The 17,545-nt window shown below is 48.9% G+C and overlaps 1 protein-coding gene across 1 annotated transcript in view; it reads left to right on the top strand.

The window, feature by feature from the left end:
• The window catches only part of KIF2C (kinesin family member 2C), a 26,651-nt gene extending 14,219 nt beyond the window's left edge, over window positions 1-12,432 (top strand). Inside the window, 15 exon segments of the mRNA XM_008067660.2 lie at window positions 304-404; window positions 1,096-1,191; window positions 1,932-1,986; window positions 2,070-2,232; window positions 5,852-5,942; window positions 6,198-6,261; window positions 6,338-6,429; window positions 7,159-7,301; window positions 8,418-8,622; window positions 8,730-8,840; window positions 9,773-9,840; window positions 10,180-10,285; window positions 10,354-10,494; window positions 11,864-11,996; window positions 12,148-12,432. Coding sequence (XP_008065851.1) covers window positions 304-404; window positions 1,096-1,191; window positions 1,932-1,986; window positions 2,070-2,232; window positions 5,852-5,942; window positions 6,198-6,261; window positions 6,338-6,429; window positions 7,159-7,301; window positions 8,418-8,622; window positions 8,730-8,840; window positions 9,773-9,840; window positions 10,180-10,285; window positions 10,354-10,494; window positions 11,864-11,996; window positions 12,148-12,230 — 1,652 coding nt within the window. The 3' untranslated portion in view covers window positions 12,231-12,432.
• Window positions 12,433-17,545: the final 5,113 nt, after the last annotated feature.

The raw sequence follows: 17,545 nt of genomic DNA, 5'->3' as shown, positions 1-17,545 counted from the left end.
CAACAGTGAGACTCCAACTCAAAAAAAAAAAAAAAAGAAAATAGCCAAGAGGTATAGAGAGAACTTGGGTTAGAATTGGAGTGCTGTTACCACTCCTCTGACCTACATTGATCAAGTCATTACTTTGTGGACTTGTCCATCCCAAGAGCCACACCTATTGCTTCTTCTCTTTGTGTATAGTGATTTATGAGCAAGATTCCAGAGAAGGTCTGTGCTCGGGAAGGGCCCAGTAAACAGCCAGAGAAGAACAGGCAGGCCTAGACTGGTAAAAGAGTGGTCTTCCTTTATTTTTCTCTTTCCTAGTTCGGAGGAAATCATGTATTGTGAAGGAAATGGAGAAAATGAAGAACAAGCGAGAAGAGAAGAGGGCCCAGAACTCTGAAACGAGAATAAAGCGAGCTCAGGTACCTTTCCTGTGAGGCGAGGGCAAGGGTTTTTGTTCAGGCATCCTTAACTGAAACCCTGTAGGCAACAGAGATACAGTTGAGCCCCAGAATTTCTGAGGCTCCAATCTGATATCCAAAAAATTTAACTGCTTTTTTATTAATATTCAGAGAAATAGTCATAAATTTTTCTGACGGCTCTTAGATGAGAAATATTTAATGCTGATTGTCCAGTGAAGAAGTCCATCACATGCTCACTTGGTGCAGTGGCCAGAGGGACTGAAGGGCATAGTTGTCTGTTTTTTTCCACCAACACTGTCCCCCCCATTGTGTGTACTGAAGGGCAGGAACTGCAATGGAGTCCCCTTAGTTGTATTAATTGCTCTGGGGAAGCACAGCCTGCTGTTATGCCTCCTCAGCCTGCTGTCATGCCTCCTAAGATGTGGGACTGTGGCCCTAGTCCCAGTTCCTAGTGTGGCTTGGTACATTTCTAGCCCACACACACACACACACACACACACACACACACACCCAATCTCTGTTCCCCAGGGCTTTGTACCTGACTTCTCAACCTAAGGCCAACGTCAAGGTCAGGGCTTTGTCAACTATGAAAGGTCGTGTGCAAAGAGCTGTTGCTGCTGTCACATAGCACTGGGGTCTGAGAGCACCTACATTTTAATAGTCTGCCCATTTTCATTTATGTCTCAACCAGGAGTATGACAACAGCTTTCCAAACTGGGAATTTGCCCGGATGATTAAAGAATTTCGGGCTACTTTGGAATGTCATCCACTTACTGTGACTGATCCTGTAAGTAAATCCAAAAGACTTCTACTTCTGTTCCTTGAGTAAGTGTATAATTGAAGGACAGAAAAACTTCTCTTTATAGGAATGAAGGCGTGCAGGAATCTTCACTGACCTTTGAGGGTTTTTTTTTAAATACCCTTCAGTGGGCTAGAGCTAGTGAGGCCCAGATAGAAGGGTCTGATCTTTACAAACTGGGCCCCACCTCCACTACCATATGTTGTCTAGATTCTTACATTAGTAAGAACCATGATAGTAGTGCTAGTCCAGGTGCAGTGACTCACGCCTATAATCCCAGCACTTTGGGATCCTGAGGTGAGAGAATTGCCTGAGCCTATGGATTTGAGACTAGCCTGGGTAACTTGGCAAGACCTCATCTCCACAATAAATTAAAAAATGAGCCGGGTGTGGTGGTGCACATCTGTAGTTCCAGCTATTTGGAAGGCTGAGGCTGAAGGATCACCTGAGTCCAGCAGGTCGAGGCTATGGTGGCCGTGAGTGTGCCACTGCACTCCAACCTGGGCAACAGAGTGAGACTCCAACTTAAAAAAAAAAAGTAGTGCTGAAACCTGTAGGCAACAGAGTGAGAAAAGTGGGAACAAAATCCAGTGCTCTCTTGTGCTCTGGAGTAGTTAATGGGGGAGGTAGGAGTTCGATTAGGCCAGATATGGTACAGAAAGGGAAGGTCCTGGACAAGCTTCCTTTGCTCTGATGCTTTGTGTTGTTTGCCTCCTCTCATCCTGTAGATTGAGGAGCACAGGATATGTGTCTGTGTTAGGAAACGCCCACTGAATAAGCAAGGTAAGCCCTGTTCAGTCAGGAAGAGGCTTCAGAGGGGTCCTTTGTGTCCAGAGAGTACCCCCTGAAATGCTCTTCTTCTGCAGAATTGACCAAGAAAGAAATTGATGTGATTTCCATCCCAAGCAAGTGTCTACTCTTGGTACATGAACCAAAATTAAAAGTGGACTTAACAAAATATCTAGAGAACCAAGCGTTTTGCTTTGACTTTGCATTTGATGAAACGGCCTCCAATGAAGTCATCTACAGGTTAGTTCCTTCCCTCATTTGTTTTTGTCCTCGTGAGCCTCTTCCTTCCTCTTTTTGATGCAGGACATTATGGTAACACTACTCACAGACATGCTGAATTCTGAGGTCCTTCCTGGCTTCCTCTTGTGTTTTCTTTGAGTCAGCCATCAGAGCTCGGAGGTCTGGCTCCTAGCATCAGGAAGGCTCCATTATGGGCCTGCCATGTCCCTTTTTGCAGCTTTAGTGTTCCATCATGAGTGAGACATTACCCATTACACTGAGGCAGGGCTGGGCAGGCTCCAGAGGTTCTTTCAGTGTCCTATGCAACCAAATCATTACCCACTGGGCTTAGCAGACTCAGGGAACTCTATATCTGTTCTGTTCAATATGGCACCCACTAGCCTCATATGGTTATCCAAATAGAAGTTAAATGAAATTAGAAGTTGTTTCTTAGTCATACTAACTACATTTCAAGTGATCAACAGCTACCTGTGGCAGTGGCTACTGTTGGATAGCACAAATAAAAAACATTTTCTTTTTTTTTTTTTTCCTGAGCTGGAGTCTCACTCTGTCACCCAGACTGGAGTGCAGTAGCCACTCCTGGCCACTGCAGCCTCGACCTGCTGGGCTCCAGCGATCCTTCAGCCACAGCCTTTCAAGTAGCTGGAATTACAGGCGTGCGCTACCATGCCCGGATAATTTTTTTTTGATTTATTGTAGAGATGAGGTCTCACCAAGTTGCCCAGGTAGGTCTCGAACCCGCGGGCTCAGGCAATCCACTCACCTCAGCCTCCCAAGGCGCAGGATTACAGGCTGAGCCACCAAACCCGGCTATATTCTTTTTAAATCTAGAACAGTCTTTGCATTTCTCTTAATATTGACATTGTGAAGAGACTGGGCTAGGTGTTTGGCAGAGAGATTGCCTTGCACGCTTTTTTTATTTTTTATTTTATTTTATTTTTTATTTTTTGAGTTGGAGTCTCACTCTGCCCAGACTGGAGTCCAGCAGCCGCCACTCCCAGCCACCGCAGCCTCGACCTGCTAGGCTCCAGCGATCCTTCCGCCTCAGCCTTCCGAGTAGCTGGAACTACATGCGCCTACTACCACGCCCGGCTAATTTTTGAATTTATTGTAGCGATGAGGTCTTGCCAAGTTGCCCAGGCAGATCTCAAACCCGCGGGCTCAGGCAATCCACTCACCTCAGCCTCCCAAGGCGCAGGATTACAGGCTGAACCACCGAGCCCGGCTTATTATTTATTTTTTATTTATTTTTATTTTTTTATTTTTGAGTTGAGAGTCTCACTCGGTTGCCCAGACTGTAGTGCAGTGGCCGCTCCCAGCCCCCGCAGCCTCGCCTGCTGGGCTCCAGCGATCCTTCTGCCTCAGCCTTCCGAGTAGCCGGAATTATAGGCACGCACTACCACGCCCGGCTGATTTTTTTGATTTATTGTAGAGATGAGGTCTCGCTGCCCAGGCGGGTCTCGAACCCGCGGGCTCAGGCAATCCGCTCACCTCAGCCTCCCAAAGGCGCGGGATTACAGGCTGAGCCACCGAGCCCAGCTTATTTTTTTATTTTTTAAGTCAGGGTTTTACTCTGTTGTCCGGACTGGAGTGCAGTGACTCACCGCAACGGCAACCTCCTGAGCCTTATAAGTAGCAGCTGGAACTATAGGCTCACACTACTACACCCGGTTATTATTTGTTTTTAATTTTTGTACAGACGAGGACTATGTTGCCCAGGCTGGCCTCAACCTCTTGGGCTCAAGCAATCCTCCTACCTCCGCCTCTCAAAGTGCTGAAATTACAGGCCTGAGCCACTGCATCTGGCTACCCTGCATCTTAATTTGCCTGATCATTATAATTTTTTATTTTTATATATATATATATATATATGTGTTTATTTATTTATTTATTTATTGGTGTTTGCTTGTTGATGACATTTCTTTTTTTTTGAGTTGGAGTCTCACTCTGTTGCCCAGACTGGAGTGCAGTGGCCACTCACGGCCACTGCAGCCTCGGCCTACTGGGCTCCAGCGATCCTTCTGCCTCAGCCTTCCAAGTAGCTGGAACTACAGGCATGCGCTACCATGCCTGGCTAAATTTTTTATTTATTGTAGAGATGAGGTCTTGCCAAGTTGCCCAGGTGGGTCTCGAACCCGCAGGCTCAGGCAATCCACTCACCTCAGCCTCCCAAAGCACGGGATTACAGGCTGAGCCACCGAGCCCAGCGGGAAACATTTTCATTATCCCAAAAAGTTTTATTGCACAGCACTGCTCTAGAACGAAGGTTGACAAATTATGGCCCATAGGCCATATCTGGTTCATGAACTCTTTTTAAAGCTCTCAAACCAAGAATAGCTTTTATTTTTATTTTTGGAGTTGGGGTTCTGACTCTGTTGCCCAGGCTGGAGTGCAGTAACACAATCACAACTCACCACAGCCTTGAACTCCTGGGCTCAAGCTACTCAGTATCTAGGACTACAGGTGCACACCACATCTAGCTAATTTGTTTTATTATTATTATTTTTCTTGTAAAGATGAGATCTCACTATGTTGCCTAGGCTGGTTTTGAGCTCCTGGGCTCAAGCAGTCCTCTCACCTGTGTGCCATAGTGCTGGGATTATAGGTGTTAGCCACTGCACCCAACTCATTTTTATGTTTTAAAGTTAATAAAAGAAAAATGTAATGGAGACCTATGTGGCCTATGAAGCCTAAAATATTTTAAGCCCTGACTTTAGAGGGTCTCCCCTGATGTGTGTGTGTAGGAGTCTCACCCTCACCCAGGCTGGAGTGCAGTAGCATACTCACAGCCACTGCAACCTCAACCTGCTGGACTCAGGTGATCCTTTTGTCTCAGCCTTCCAAGTAGCTGAAACCACAGGTGCACACCACCACGCCCAGCTAATTTTTTTATTTATTGTAGAGACAAGGTCTCGCCAAGTTGCCTAGGCTGGTCTCGAACCCCAGGCAATCCTCTCACTCCACCTCCCAAAGTGCTGGGATTACAGGCATCCCCTAATCTTTTTAGTATGTCTTATGCTGGATTTACAATATATAAAAAAATTAGCCAGGCATAGTGACATAAGCCTGTAGTTCCAGCTACTTGGAAGGCTGAGGTGAAAAGATCACCTGAGCCCAGCAGGTCAAGGCTGCAGTGGCCATGAGCGTGCCACTGAACTCCAGCCTCAGTGACAGAGTAAGACTCCAACTCAAAAAAAAAAAAAAAAGGAATCAAAGTCCTTGGGGCCAGATTCGGTGGCTCAGCCTGTAATCCCAGCCCTTTGGGAGGCCGAGGTGAGTGGATTGCCTGAGCCCGCGGGTTCTAGACCTGCCTGGGCAACTTGATGAGACCTCATCTCTACAATAAATCAAAAATTAGCAGGGCGTGGTAGCGCACGCCTGTAGTTCCAGCTACTCGGAAGGCTGAGGCAGAAGGATCGCCAGAGCCCAGCAAGTCGAGGCTACGGTGGCCAGTAGTGGCCATTGCACTCCAGTCTGGGTGACAGAGTGAGACTCAAACTCAAAAAAAAAAAAGTCCTTGGGAACTGCAGTAGCAAGGTGGCAGGACTGTGTTCCAGGGAGTATATTTTAAGAAGAAACAGGTACAAACACTTCCCTTCTTCTCCATCCTTTGTCTTAGGTTCACAGCAAGGCCACTGGTGCAGACAATCTTCAAAGGTGGGAAAGCAACTTGTTTTGCATATGGCCAAACAGGAAGTGGCAAGACACATGTGAGTACTCAGGCCTGGCAGGGAAAGAGCCTTCCCATTATGCAACACTGGGTCCCTGCAAAGGAAGGCAATAAATATCTTGCAGAAAGTTGGTACAGATGCCCCATCGCCAGATACTCTTGTCATGTCAAATGCAGGGAGGGGTCTTAGTGCAGCCTTCTGTTTTGTCATGGCCCCTTGTGGTGATAGAGCCGGTAATGCTCAGGCCCAGGCCAAGAGTCCTTTACCATGGTCTTCTATGCCTTACTTTTGCAGACAATGGGTGGAGACCTCTCTGGGAAAGCCCAGAATGCATCCAAAGGAATCTACGCCATGGCCTGTAAGTGATGTGTTCTGCCATATCAGGTTGAGTACAGAAAAGCCGGTTGCTTACTTATCCAAGTTGTCTCCCTTAGCCCGAGATGTCTTCCTCCTGAAGAATCAGCCCCCCTACCGGAAACTGGGCCTGGAAGTATATGTGACATTCTTCGAGATCTACAATGGGAAGGTAGCTGGCAGGAAACCCCCTCTTTATACTGTTGGGGCGCAGACATTTCTAAACCTTGAAGTTGGCTAGAGGTTGTAGAAACTGAAACAACCTGTTAGCTGTCAAGTGACCACTGATGAGCCACTCTGCCCTGGCATGTGTAGGCGGCCTCACATGATGAGATAACACCTAAGCTCAGCACGTATAGCAGGAATATTCCTCGGGACTTTCTTGGGTGAAAGATTTGCCTTGTGTATGCCCTGTCTTCTGTCAGCCTACCTCCTTCATGACCTCTTTCCCTGACTGCACACATTCTTTCCCTCCCACCCCCTTGGATCTCTTTCTCTCTCTCTATAATCACTGCTTTTGCAGAGTTGCCTTCTCTGGAGTGGAACCTAGGAAATAAAAACAACTAATATTTATTTATTACATAATAGGATATTATGTGCTGAGCACTATTTAAGTACTTTACTTGTCTCAACTTTACAGATGAAAAGCAAGACCAGAGTGGTTAAGTAACTTTCCCAGACTCGCACTGCTAATAAAGTAGCAGTTGTGTCAAACTGAGGCAACCTGGTTCAGATCCCAAGTATACTGCCCTCTGCTAATCTGAGATCTGTCAGCTCATATTCTCTCTGCCCTTCTTGCTGCCAGCCCTTGTCTGAGCTGGGGAGGCTCTGTAGGAGGGAGTAATCAGGTGGGGTGCCCAGTGCCTGATGGCCTTCACCTCATTCCCCCTGCCTGGCACAGCTATTTGACCTGCTCAACAAGAAGGCCAAGCTGCGCGTACTGGAGGATGGCAAGCAACAGGTGCAAGTGGTGGGGCTGCAGGAGCACCTGGTTAACTCTGCTGATGACGTCATCAAGATGATTGACATGGGCAGCACCTGCAGGTCAGAGTGAGGGGAAGGGCCACCTTCTCATGCCTGGTTCAGGTTTAGAAAGTAGCTCTGGGCCCATATCTGTTTCCACAGCCTACTGCTTCAACCAGCTCGGTAAGGGCTATGAAGGCCTCTGCTTTAAGAAGTCTCCATGGGGCAGATGACCCAGGGTCAAAGGCTCATCAGAACCAAGTCAAAGTGTCTTAAATCTAAGCAAGGCAGGCTTTTTTAGTAGGCTGTTACCCCAAAGCCAGGCCTTCTGGCTTCTCTGGGTCTCTCCTGGTTCTTCCCTCTCTTCAAGGTGGAAATCAGGAGCTCTGAGTCTGTTCTGGGCAGGAAGTGATGGGGCCAGCTCCTGTACAGAAGTAGTGAAACACTCTTCTACCAGGCCCTAGGCATGGCACAGTGGTATACTAGCAGCTATGGGAGCCCAGGGAGGGGGCTGCCCTCTACAGGACCCTCAAGTTTTGGTATATGGCTTATGACAACTCTCCCTTCCTGTGTGCCCTTTAGCAGAGGCAGCTCAACCTTCTCCATATCCTTCTTGGCTTTCAGGTCTGGCCAAAGCCCTAGTCCAGAATCCAGTACTGATATGGCTGCCAGAAAATGTATTAGGTTAGGTCCAATACTGGTGGGAGAGGTGCTGCCCAGGGAGGACAGAATGGAGGTCTGGAACAGGAAGACACAGATCATCTTAAGAGTCCTGACTGGGCTCCGTGGCTCAGCCTGTAATCCCAGCACTTTGGGAGGCTGAGGCAAGTAGATTGCCTGAGCCCATGGGTTTGAGACCCACCTGGGTAACTTGGCGAGACCACGTCTCTACAATAAATAAATAAATAAATTAGCCAGGCATGGTAGCACAAGCCTGTGGTTCCGGCTACTTGGAAGGTTGAGGAGGAAGGATCTCCAGAGCCCAGCAGGTTGAGGCTTTGGTGGCTGGGAGCGTGCCACTGCACTCCAGTCTGGGTGACAGAGTGAGACTCCAACTCAAAAAAAAAAAAAGTCTTGACTTGGGTCCCTTCCTTCCCAGATAATTTACTGCTGTGAACTGGGGTGGTTTGAACTCTGGGGTGCCACAGGGACTGGTCACCCCAGAAGCTCATAACCTTTCTTTGTCCTCTGCCACAGGACTTCTGGGCAGACGTTTGCCAACTCCAATTCCTCCCGTTCCCATGCCTGCTTCCAGATTATTCTTCGAGCCAAGGGGAGAATGCATGGCAAATTCTCTTTGGTGGATCTGGCAGGGAATGAGCGAGGTGCTGACACTTCTAGTGCTGACCGGCAAACCCGCATGGAGGGTGCAGAAATCAACAAGAGTCTCCTGGCCCTGAAGGTAGCGGGAGCTAACTAGAGGTGGTTGGCCTGGAGAGCTGCCGGGAAGGGAGGGGGTGGTCAGCTCAAAAGGAAAGAAGGGACCTCAGTTGATTTGCTGTCCTGCAGGAGTGCATTAGGGCACTGGGACAGAACAAGGCTCACACCCCGTTCCGCGAGAGCAAGCTGACACAGGTGCTGAGGGACTCCTTTATCGGGGAGAACTCAAGGACTTGCATGGTGAGTAGGGTCACTTTGGAAGTGATGCTACAGGAGGAGGCAGAGTTGCTTTCCAAGGAGACACCTGGTCCCGTCCTTGGGCAGGAGGTTCGGCACCCTTGGCTGCCTGGGTTACCAGGCTCTAACTTGACTTGACTTCCATACCCTGCTTTCCTGCATCAGCCTCCTCAACGGCCTATCCAAGTGGAGAGGAAAGGATCTATTCCCTTTACTATGTGTAGGTGCAGCTCTTGGTTTGGGGGAGGGCATTCCTCCATTACCTGGTATAAAGGGGGTTCCAGGATTTAGAAGGTGACCTTGGGTAAGTAGGACAGGGAAGTCCTTGTCTCTTCCATGACTTCCTTCAGGTTCACTGGGTTCCAGTCTACAAAGTAGCTTGGTGCATGAGGCTATATCCTTGAATGATTTCCTTCCCTACTTTATCCCCAAGCCCTTCTAGATGAGGGTAATCGTCCCTCTCCTTCAGGGAATATTCTCCCCTATCCCCTGGGTAGGGGCATTTTCACAAGGAAGGTGGGATTTTCTGACAAAGCTCTAAACCCTTCTACCTGGGGCACTATCCTGTGGCCTGGGGAAACTGCAGTTTCCAGTAGGATCCACAGAGCTTTGAGATCAGATGCATGCAAGGTGGTATGGTTGTGGGCGTCTGCCACAGAACTTTAAGATATAGGACATTGGTAGTAGGAGTGTCTCAGTAAAGGGATGAAGAAACAAGATAATTAGATGTGTCTTTGAAAGCAGGAAACGAATGCTTAAGGCACCTTAGTTTGCAGTGCCCAGGTAGCCTAGCACAGCATGGATTATAAATGAGTATTCCCACCGATACCAGGTGAGTTTCAGCAGTGTGAAGATTCCTGGAGGCCACTTGAGGGGCAGGCTGTCTAGTGACCTCAGCCCATTCTCAGCCTTTAACACTGACCCTTCTTTTGCAGATTGCTATGATCTCACCAGGCATAAGCTCCTGTGAATATACCTTAAACACACTGAGATATGCAGACAGGTACCAGGTGGGGTGGAGTGGAGGGGCAGGACTGGGGAAGTGAATGGCAATGACGAGAGGAGGCTCTGGGACCTCAGTGCCTACTGTACACACTCCTATATGACACAGTGAACTTGAGGCTTGGGAGTTCAGCCATAATGCTACATCTGTCCCATTTCCCTTGAGGCAGCAGTGCATGAGGGTCTTTTTCAGTTCAGCTTCAGTCTATGCCACCTTGCCCAAAGGCAAAGTTGCTTCATGCCCTGGGAGCCTTAAGCCTTACAGCCTGGGTGGAACTGCACTCCTGTAGTGAGTGCCAAGGGGGCTGCTATGGAATCTGAGACCTTCTGGTTTCCTCAGGGTCAAGGAGTTGAGCCCCCACAGTGGGCCCAGTGGAGAGCAGCTGACTCAAATGGAAACAGAAGAGATGGAAGCCAGCTCTAACGGGACTCTGATCACAGGCAATGTAAGGGGCAGGATAGGGCCAAGCAAGACAGAAGTGTGCCCTGCTGAGGTGGCAACTGGGCCACACAGGTGTGTCTCTCCTCTTGATCCCCTTACTTCTCCAAGGAAGAAGAGGAACTATCTTCCCAGATGTCCAGCTTTAACGAAGCCATGACTCAGATCAGGGAGCTAGAGGAGAGGGCTGTGGAAGAACTCAAGGAGATTATACAGGTGAGGGGGCTGGCCCTGGCCATGGAGTGACTGGATGGCCACCCAGCTCAGCTCTCAAAGCACTATTCCTGAGAGATGACCTGGGCTTTGTTCCCATGGGCTCTCAGGTTGGGGTGGCAAGAAGCAGCCCTCTACACCAGCACTCCTTATTTTTCTACCTATTAATACGGCTGTTCTAGAGCAACTAATCATCCGGCCATATATCAACTTTATTTATTTTTTTTTTAGTTGGAGTCCCACTCTGTCGCCCAGACTGGAGTGCAATGGCCGCTCCTGGCCACTGCAGCCTTGACCTGCTGGGCTCTGGCGATCCTTCTGCCTCAGCCTTCCAAGTAGCTGGAACTACAGGCGTGCACTAGCACGCCTGGCTAGTTTTTTGACTTATTGTAGAGATGAGGTCTCGCCAAGTTGCCCAGGTGGGTCTCGAACACGCGGGCTCAGGCAATCCACTCACCTCGGCCTCCCAAAGCACTGGGATTACAGACTGAGCCACCAAGCCTGGACCATATATCAACTTTAAAAAGCCATTTAGGAAGTAGAATTGGGAGGATTTGGTGACAAGCAGAATGAAAGAATAAAGTGAGGCCGGGCTCGGTGGCTCAGCCTGTAATCCCAGCACTTTGGAAGGCCGAGGCAAATGAATTGCCAGCCCATGGGCTCGAGACCAGCCCAGGCAACTTGGCGAGACCTCGTCTCTACAATAAATCAAAAATTAGCCAGGCATGGTAGTGCACGTCTGTAGTTCTGGCTACTTGGAAGGCTGAAGCGGAAGTGATCGCTGGAGTCCAGCACATCGACACTGGGGTGGCCATGAGTGTGCCACTGCACTCTAGCCAGGGTGACAGAGTGAGACTTCAACTCAAAAATAATAACAACAAAGTCAGGACTGCTAGGCGTTGTGGCTCACACCTGTAATCCCAACACTTTGAGAGGCGGAGGTGAGAGAATTGAGACCAGCCTCAGGAACTTGGTGAGACCTCATCTGCTAAAATCAAGAAAAAATAGCCAGGTGTGGTGGCGCATGCCTGTAGTCCCAGCTACTTAGAAGGCTGAGGCGGAACAATTGCCTGAGCCATGAGTGTGCCACTGCACTCCAGCCTGGGCAACAGTGAAACTCCGACTCAAAAAAAAAAAGTCAGGACTATTTCTAGCTTGGGCATCAGAACGAGTGATGTTATTCATTTGACTTAGGGATAGGGACAGGTTTGGGGTAGAAAGGATGAATTCAAGTTGCAGGTTTCCTGGCGAAGAGGGTCAGGAGGCATGGACAGATATGTCATCTTGCACATTGCAGATGGAGGGCCCCAGGAATGATTTGCTAAAGTGGTTTGGCCATTATTGAACTGACAAGGTCTTCCCTGTGTTGCAGCAAGAACCAGGCTGGCTTGAGCTCTCAGAGATGACTGAGCAGCCCGACTATGACCTGGAGACCTTTGTGAACAAGGCAGAATCTGCCCTGGCCCAGCAAGCCAAGCAAGCCAAGCACTTCTCAGCCTTGAGAGGTGGGTGTGGCTGGGTGGCATATGAGTGGATCACAGTAACATAGCCTCTGCTGGTTCCTGGGCAACTGTAGGTGATGGCAGCACTGCCTGGAGTGAATGGGGATCTCAGAATCCTACTAACCTCACATGCATCACCACCCCTCTCTTGCAGATGTCATCAAGGCCTTGCACCTGGCCATGCAGCAGGAAGAACAGGCTAGCAGACAAATAAGCAGCAAGAAACGGCCTCAGTGACGACTGCAAATAAAGATCTGTTTGGTTTCACGCCCAGCCTCTTCCCCTTCCCCTCACCATTCCTCCCCAGCAAGGTTTGGGCACCTGGTGGGACTATGCAGGGTCTTACCTGGGACACGCTTCGGCAAATGCCAAGTATGAGGACATCTGGGCCCAAGGCAGCTGGGGAAGGAGTCAGTGATGAGATGCTGCTTGCCTTTTCCTCAGCTGTCGCTCTCAAGGGATGAAGGAGCTTTTAATTATTACCTTTCTCCATTGCCCTTTTCTCCAAGAGGGGAATGCTCTCTGGTGTAGAATTTTCCCTTGACAGCACCCTGCCTGTGTGGACTGGCTGCTGGTAGGACTCCATGGGGTTGTCCCGAAATGAGGAGAGAGGAGCCTTTAATCCAATTCTGTGGTGCAGCTCTGGCCTGCCTTCCACGCCTTTGGTTAGAGCACTGAGATGTCTTGTACTTTAGAAAATGTTTCTGGGTACTCTTCTTGCTGTCTTTTGAGGTCCCAGAGGATCTCTACTGTTTTCTCTCTCATGTGTTTATATGTTGTGTATAACAATAAAGAAGAAGGAAATAAAAATCAGCCTTTTGAGTGGTAAATGGGAGGGGTCTGGGATGCGTCTGAGACTATAGACACTGCTGCATCTTTGACCTCTGGGTAGTGCTGATTCCATACTCCTAAGAGGCAGTTCTAGTAACATGCTGGACTCCAATCTGTGACTTGCTCAGTGTTTACTGGATGCTTACTAGGCTCCAGGCCCTCTCCTGGGAACAGAAGCTATAAGTAGAAAAGAGATGGTGCTGGGCTTGGTGGCTCAGCCTGTAATCCCAGCACTTTGGGAGGCTGAGGTGAGTGGATTACCTGAGCCTGCAGGTTCGAGACCCGCCTGGGCAACTTGGTGAGACCTCATCTCTACAATAAATAAAAAAATTAAGCCGGGCTGTGGCTCAGCCTGTAATCCCGTGCCTTTGGGAGGCTGAGGTGAGTGGATTGCCTGAGCCCCCAGGCTCAAGACCCACCTGGGCAACTTGGTGAGACCTCATCTCTACAATAAATAAAAAAATTAGTCGGGTGTGGTAGCGCACGCCTGAAGTTCCAGCTACTTGGAAGGCTGAAGCAGAAGGATCGCTGGCGCCCAGCAGGTCGAGGCTGCAGTGACAGGGAGCGACCACTACACTCCAGTCTGGGCGACAGTGAGACTCTAACTCAAAAAATAAATAAATAAATAAATTAGCCAGGCGCGCTAGCATGCGCCTGTAGTTCCAGCTACTTGGAAGGCTGAGGCGGAAGGATCGCCGGAGCCCAGCAGGTTGAAGCTGTGGTGGCCGGAAGCGGCCACTGCACTCCAGTCTGGGTGACAGAGTAAGACTCCAACTCAAAAAAAAAAGGAGATGGTGCTCTGTTACTATCTGCTCAAGAGCCATTAAAAGATTCTGGGCTGGGCACGGTGGCTTATGCCTGTAATCCCAGCACTTTGGGAGGTAGAAGTGAAAGGATTACCGGAGCTCAAGATTGCCTGAACCCAGCAGGTTGAGACTGCAGAGGCTGTGAGTGTCCCACTGCACTCCACTCCCACTCAAAAAGATTCTGTGGACTTGCTGGGCAAGAAAGGATCTGAAGGGCAACCCCAGTTTGCTCTTGAAAGGTCTGCCAGGTGGAATGAAGGACCAAGCACAGGGCGTGGAACATGAATCATCATCTTTAGTAGTAATAAGGTACCACTAAAAGGTTGTAAGCCTAGGAAACAACCAAATGTGTGTTTAGGAAAGCCTTGGTCAGGGATATGCGTGGGAGCATGGGGCATGTAGGCCACTGCAGAAACCAGAGAATGGTGGCCTCAGGCAGACCAGGTTCTAGCCCTCTGAACCTCAGTTTCTTCATTTGTAAAATAGTATTCTATACCTCATGCTGACAATTACATGAGTTTGAGGTGACATTAAGTAACCATTAAATTCTGAATTTCTGGATGTAGAAATTCAACTGAATGAGTAGTTGGAGAGAAATGGCACTAGCTTGGTGGCCTGGAAAAGACCAGAAGCTGCTGGGCACGGTAGCTTACACGTGTAATCCCAGGACTTTGGGAGGCCAAGACAAGAGGATTGCCTGAGTCCAGGGGTTTGAGACCAGCCCAGACAACTTGGCGAGACCTCATCTCTGTAATAGATTTAAAAAAAGAAAATTAAGCCGGGCTCGGTGGCTCAGCCTGTAATCCCGCGCCTTTGGGAGGCTGAGGTGAGTGGATTGCCTGAGCCCGCAGGTTCAAGACCCGCCTGGGCAGCGAGACCTCATCTCTACAATAAATAAAAAAATCAGCCGGGCGTGTTAGTGCATGCCTGTAATTCTGGCTACTTGGAAGGCTGAGGCGGAAGGATCGCCAGAGCCCAGCAGATCGAGGCTGCGGTGGCCGGGAGGGGCCATTGCACTCCAGTCTCGGTGACAGAGTGAGACTCCAACTCAAAAAAAAAAAAGAAAAAAGAAAAAAAAATTAGCCAGGCATGGTAGTGAGCACCTGTGGTTCCAGCTACTTGGAAGGGAAGGATCACCTGAGCCCAACAGGTCGAGGCTGCGGTGGCTTATGAGCATGCCAGCCTGGTTGAAAAAGTAAGACTGCAACTCAAAAACAAAAAACAAAAACCACCAGATGACTGAAATATATTCTTCATCCAAAATGAGGCCACCAGTACCCACCTCCCAGAAGTATGAGAATTAAATGGAAGAATGCCATCCTGGACCTGACCACCTTCTCACCCCAAATACTACAGTCTCCAGGCTCCCTGCTTGGATTCTTGACTCCCAGTGACCCATTCTCAGCCAATCAGAATTAATCCTCTGCTTCGAACCCTTTGAACTTCCTCTTGCACAAAGGAAAAATTCTCAATGTCCTACCACAGGCCTGCCTTGGTTAACTTCTATTCTTCCAGCTGGAATGCAATTTAGGCAGAATCATTTGGGGGTTAACAGCATCACTTCTGAGGTCACACTGCAGTGCAGGATCCTAGCTCTGTGACTCTGGAACCTGAAGTGTGTTGTTTAGCCTCTCTGTGCTATCTGTGAAATGGGAACAATATTGGCACATAGAGCTGTTATGAAACTTGAGGTAATACACAGTACAATGTCTCACATTGAATAAGGACTACACAGATGCTAGATATTTAAGTGCATATGGAAATTTTTTTATTCAACACCATATCCACAGTGCCTAGAACACATTGTAAGCCCGATAGTTGTTTTTTTTTTTGAGTTGGAATCTCACTGTTGCCCAGGCTGGAGTGCCATGGCATATTCACGGCCACTCCAGTAATCCTTCTGGCTCAACTTTCCAAGGAACTACAGGCGCACACTACCATGCCTAGCTAATATATATATTTTTTTGAGTTGGAGTCTCACTCTGTCACCCAGACTGGAGTGCAGTGGCCGCTCCCGGCCACCGCAGCCTCAACCTGCTGGGCTCTGGCGATCCTTCCGCCTCAGTCTACTGAGTAGCTGGAACTATAGGCGCGTGCTACCACACCCGGCTCATTTTTGATTTATTGTGGAGATGAGGTCTCGCCCAGGTGCCCAGGCGGGTCTCGAACCCGCGGGATCAGGCAATCCACTCACCTCAGCCTCCCAAAGTGCTGGGATTACAGGCTGAGCCACCAAGCCCGGCCCAAATACATATTTTTGAATGAATAAATAAACTGCATCTCCTACCACTTACTGTTCTCTAACCACAGTTAGTCGATGAACAATCTGTTGGGTTGTTTCTACTTTTTGGCTATTATGAATAATGCCACTGTGAACATTCATATACAGGTTGGGCACAGTGGCTCACACCTATAATCCCAGCACTTTAGGAGGCAGAGGTGAGAGAATTACCTGAGCCCTGGGGTTCAAGACCAGCTTGGGCAATCTGGGGAAATCTCATCACCACAATAAATTTTAAAATTAGCTGGGCGTGGTGGTGCATGCCTGTAGTTCCAGCTACTTGGAAGACTGAGGCAGAAGGATCGCCTGAGCCCCGCAGGTCGAGACTGTGGTGACTGTGAGCTTGCCACTGCACTCCAGCCTGGGCCACAGAGTAAGACTCCAAATCAAAAGAGAGAACATTTCTGCTTCTATTCCTCTCCAGCCACCAGCCGAATTCTTTCTTCTCTCTAAAGTCAAATTTCTCAAAAGAATTGTCAACATATATTGTATTTTTTAAAACTTCCCATTCTATTTCAAATTTTCGAAAAAAAAGAATCCAGTTTTTTTGCCTACTTCACCACACAGAAAATGTTCTCACCAATATCACCAAGGACTTTCAGGCTACTAAATCCAATCATTGGCCGGGCGCAGTGGCTCATACCTATAATCCCAGCACTTTGTGAGGCTGAGGTCAGTGGACTGCCTGAGTCCATGGGTTGGAGACCAGCCTGGGCAACTTGGTGAGACCTCATGTCTACAATAAATAAAAAAATAAGCTGGTTGTGGTAGCATGTGCCTGTAGTTCCAGCTACTTGTAAGGCTAACGCGGGAGAATTGCCTGAGCCCAGCAGGTTGAGGTTGCAGTGACCAAGAGCATGCCACTGTACTCCAGCCTGGGCGACAGTGAGACACCGACTCAGGAAATAAATAAATCCAGCCGGGCTCGGTGGCTCAGCCTCTAATCCCAGCACTTTGGGAAGCCGAGGTGAGTGGATTGCCTGAGCCCGCGGGTTCGAGACCCGCCTGGGCAACTTGACGAGATCTCATCTCTACAACAAATCAAAAATTAGCGGGGCGTGGTAGCGTGCACCTGTAGTTCCAGCTACTCGGAAGGCTGAGGCGGAAGGATTGTCGGAGACCAGCAGGTCGAGGCTGCGGTAGCTGGGAGCGGCCACTGCACTCCAGTCTGGGTGACAGAGTGAGACTCCAACTCAAAACAAAACAAAACAAAAAAGAAATAAATAAATCCAATCATTTTTCGTTTTTTTTTTTTCCTTTGAGGCAGGGTCTTCCTGTTGCTCAAGCTGCAATGCAGTGGCATCATCACAGTTCAGCGAATCCTTGACCTCCTGGGCTCAAGCAATCCTCCTGGGTAGCTGGAATTACAACCATGTGCCACCACGCTCAGCTACTTTTTTTATGTTTTAGTAGAGATGAGGTCTTGCTATGTTGCCCAAGCTATTTTGAATTCCTGGCTTTAAGTGATCCTCCCACCTCTATCTCCCAAAATGCTGGGATTACCGGCATGAGTCATCACACCCGGTCCTCTTTTTAAGAAATGATTACTAGGCCGGGCTCGGTGGCTCAGCCTCTAATCCCAGCACTTTGGGAGGCCGAGGTGAGTGGATTGCCTGAGCCCGTGGGTTCGAGAC

This window comes from Carlito syrichta, unplaced genomic scaffold, assembly GCF_000164805.1.
Source record: "Carlito syrichta isolate Samal-C Ts95f unplaced genomic scaffold, Tarsius_syrichta-2.0.1 Scaffold309730, whole genome shotgun sequence".
Classification (NCBI taxonomy): Eukaryota; Metazoa; Chordata; class Mammalia; order Primates; family Tarsiidae; genus Carlito; species Carlito syrichta.
The sequence above is the reverse complement of the archived record's forward strand: the minus strand, read 5'-3'. Positions and strand labels throughout refer to the sequence as shown.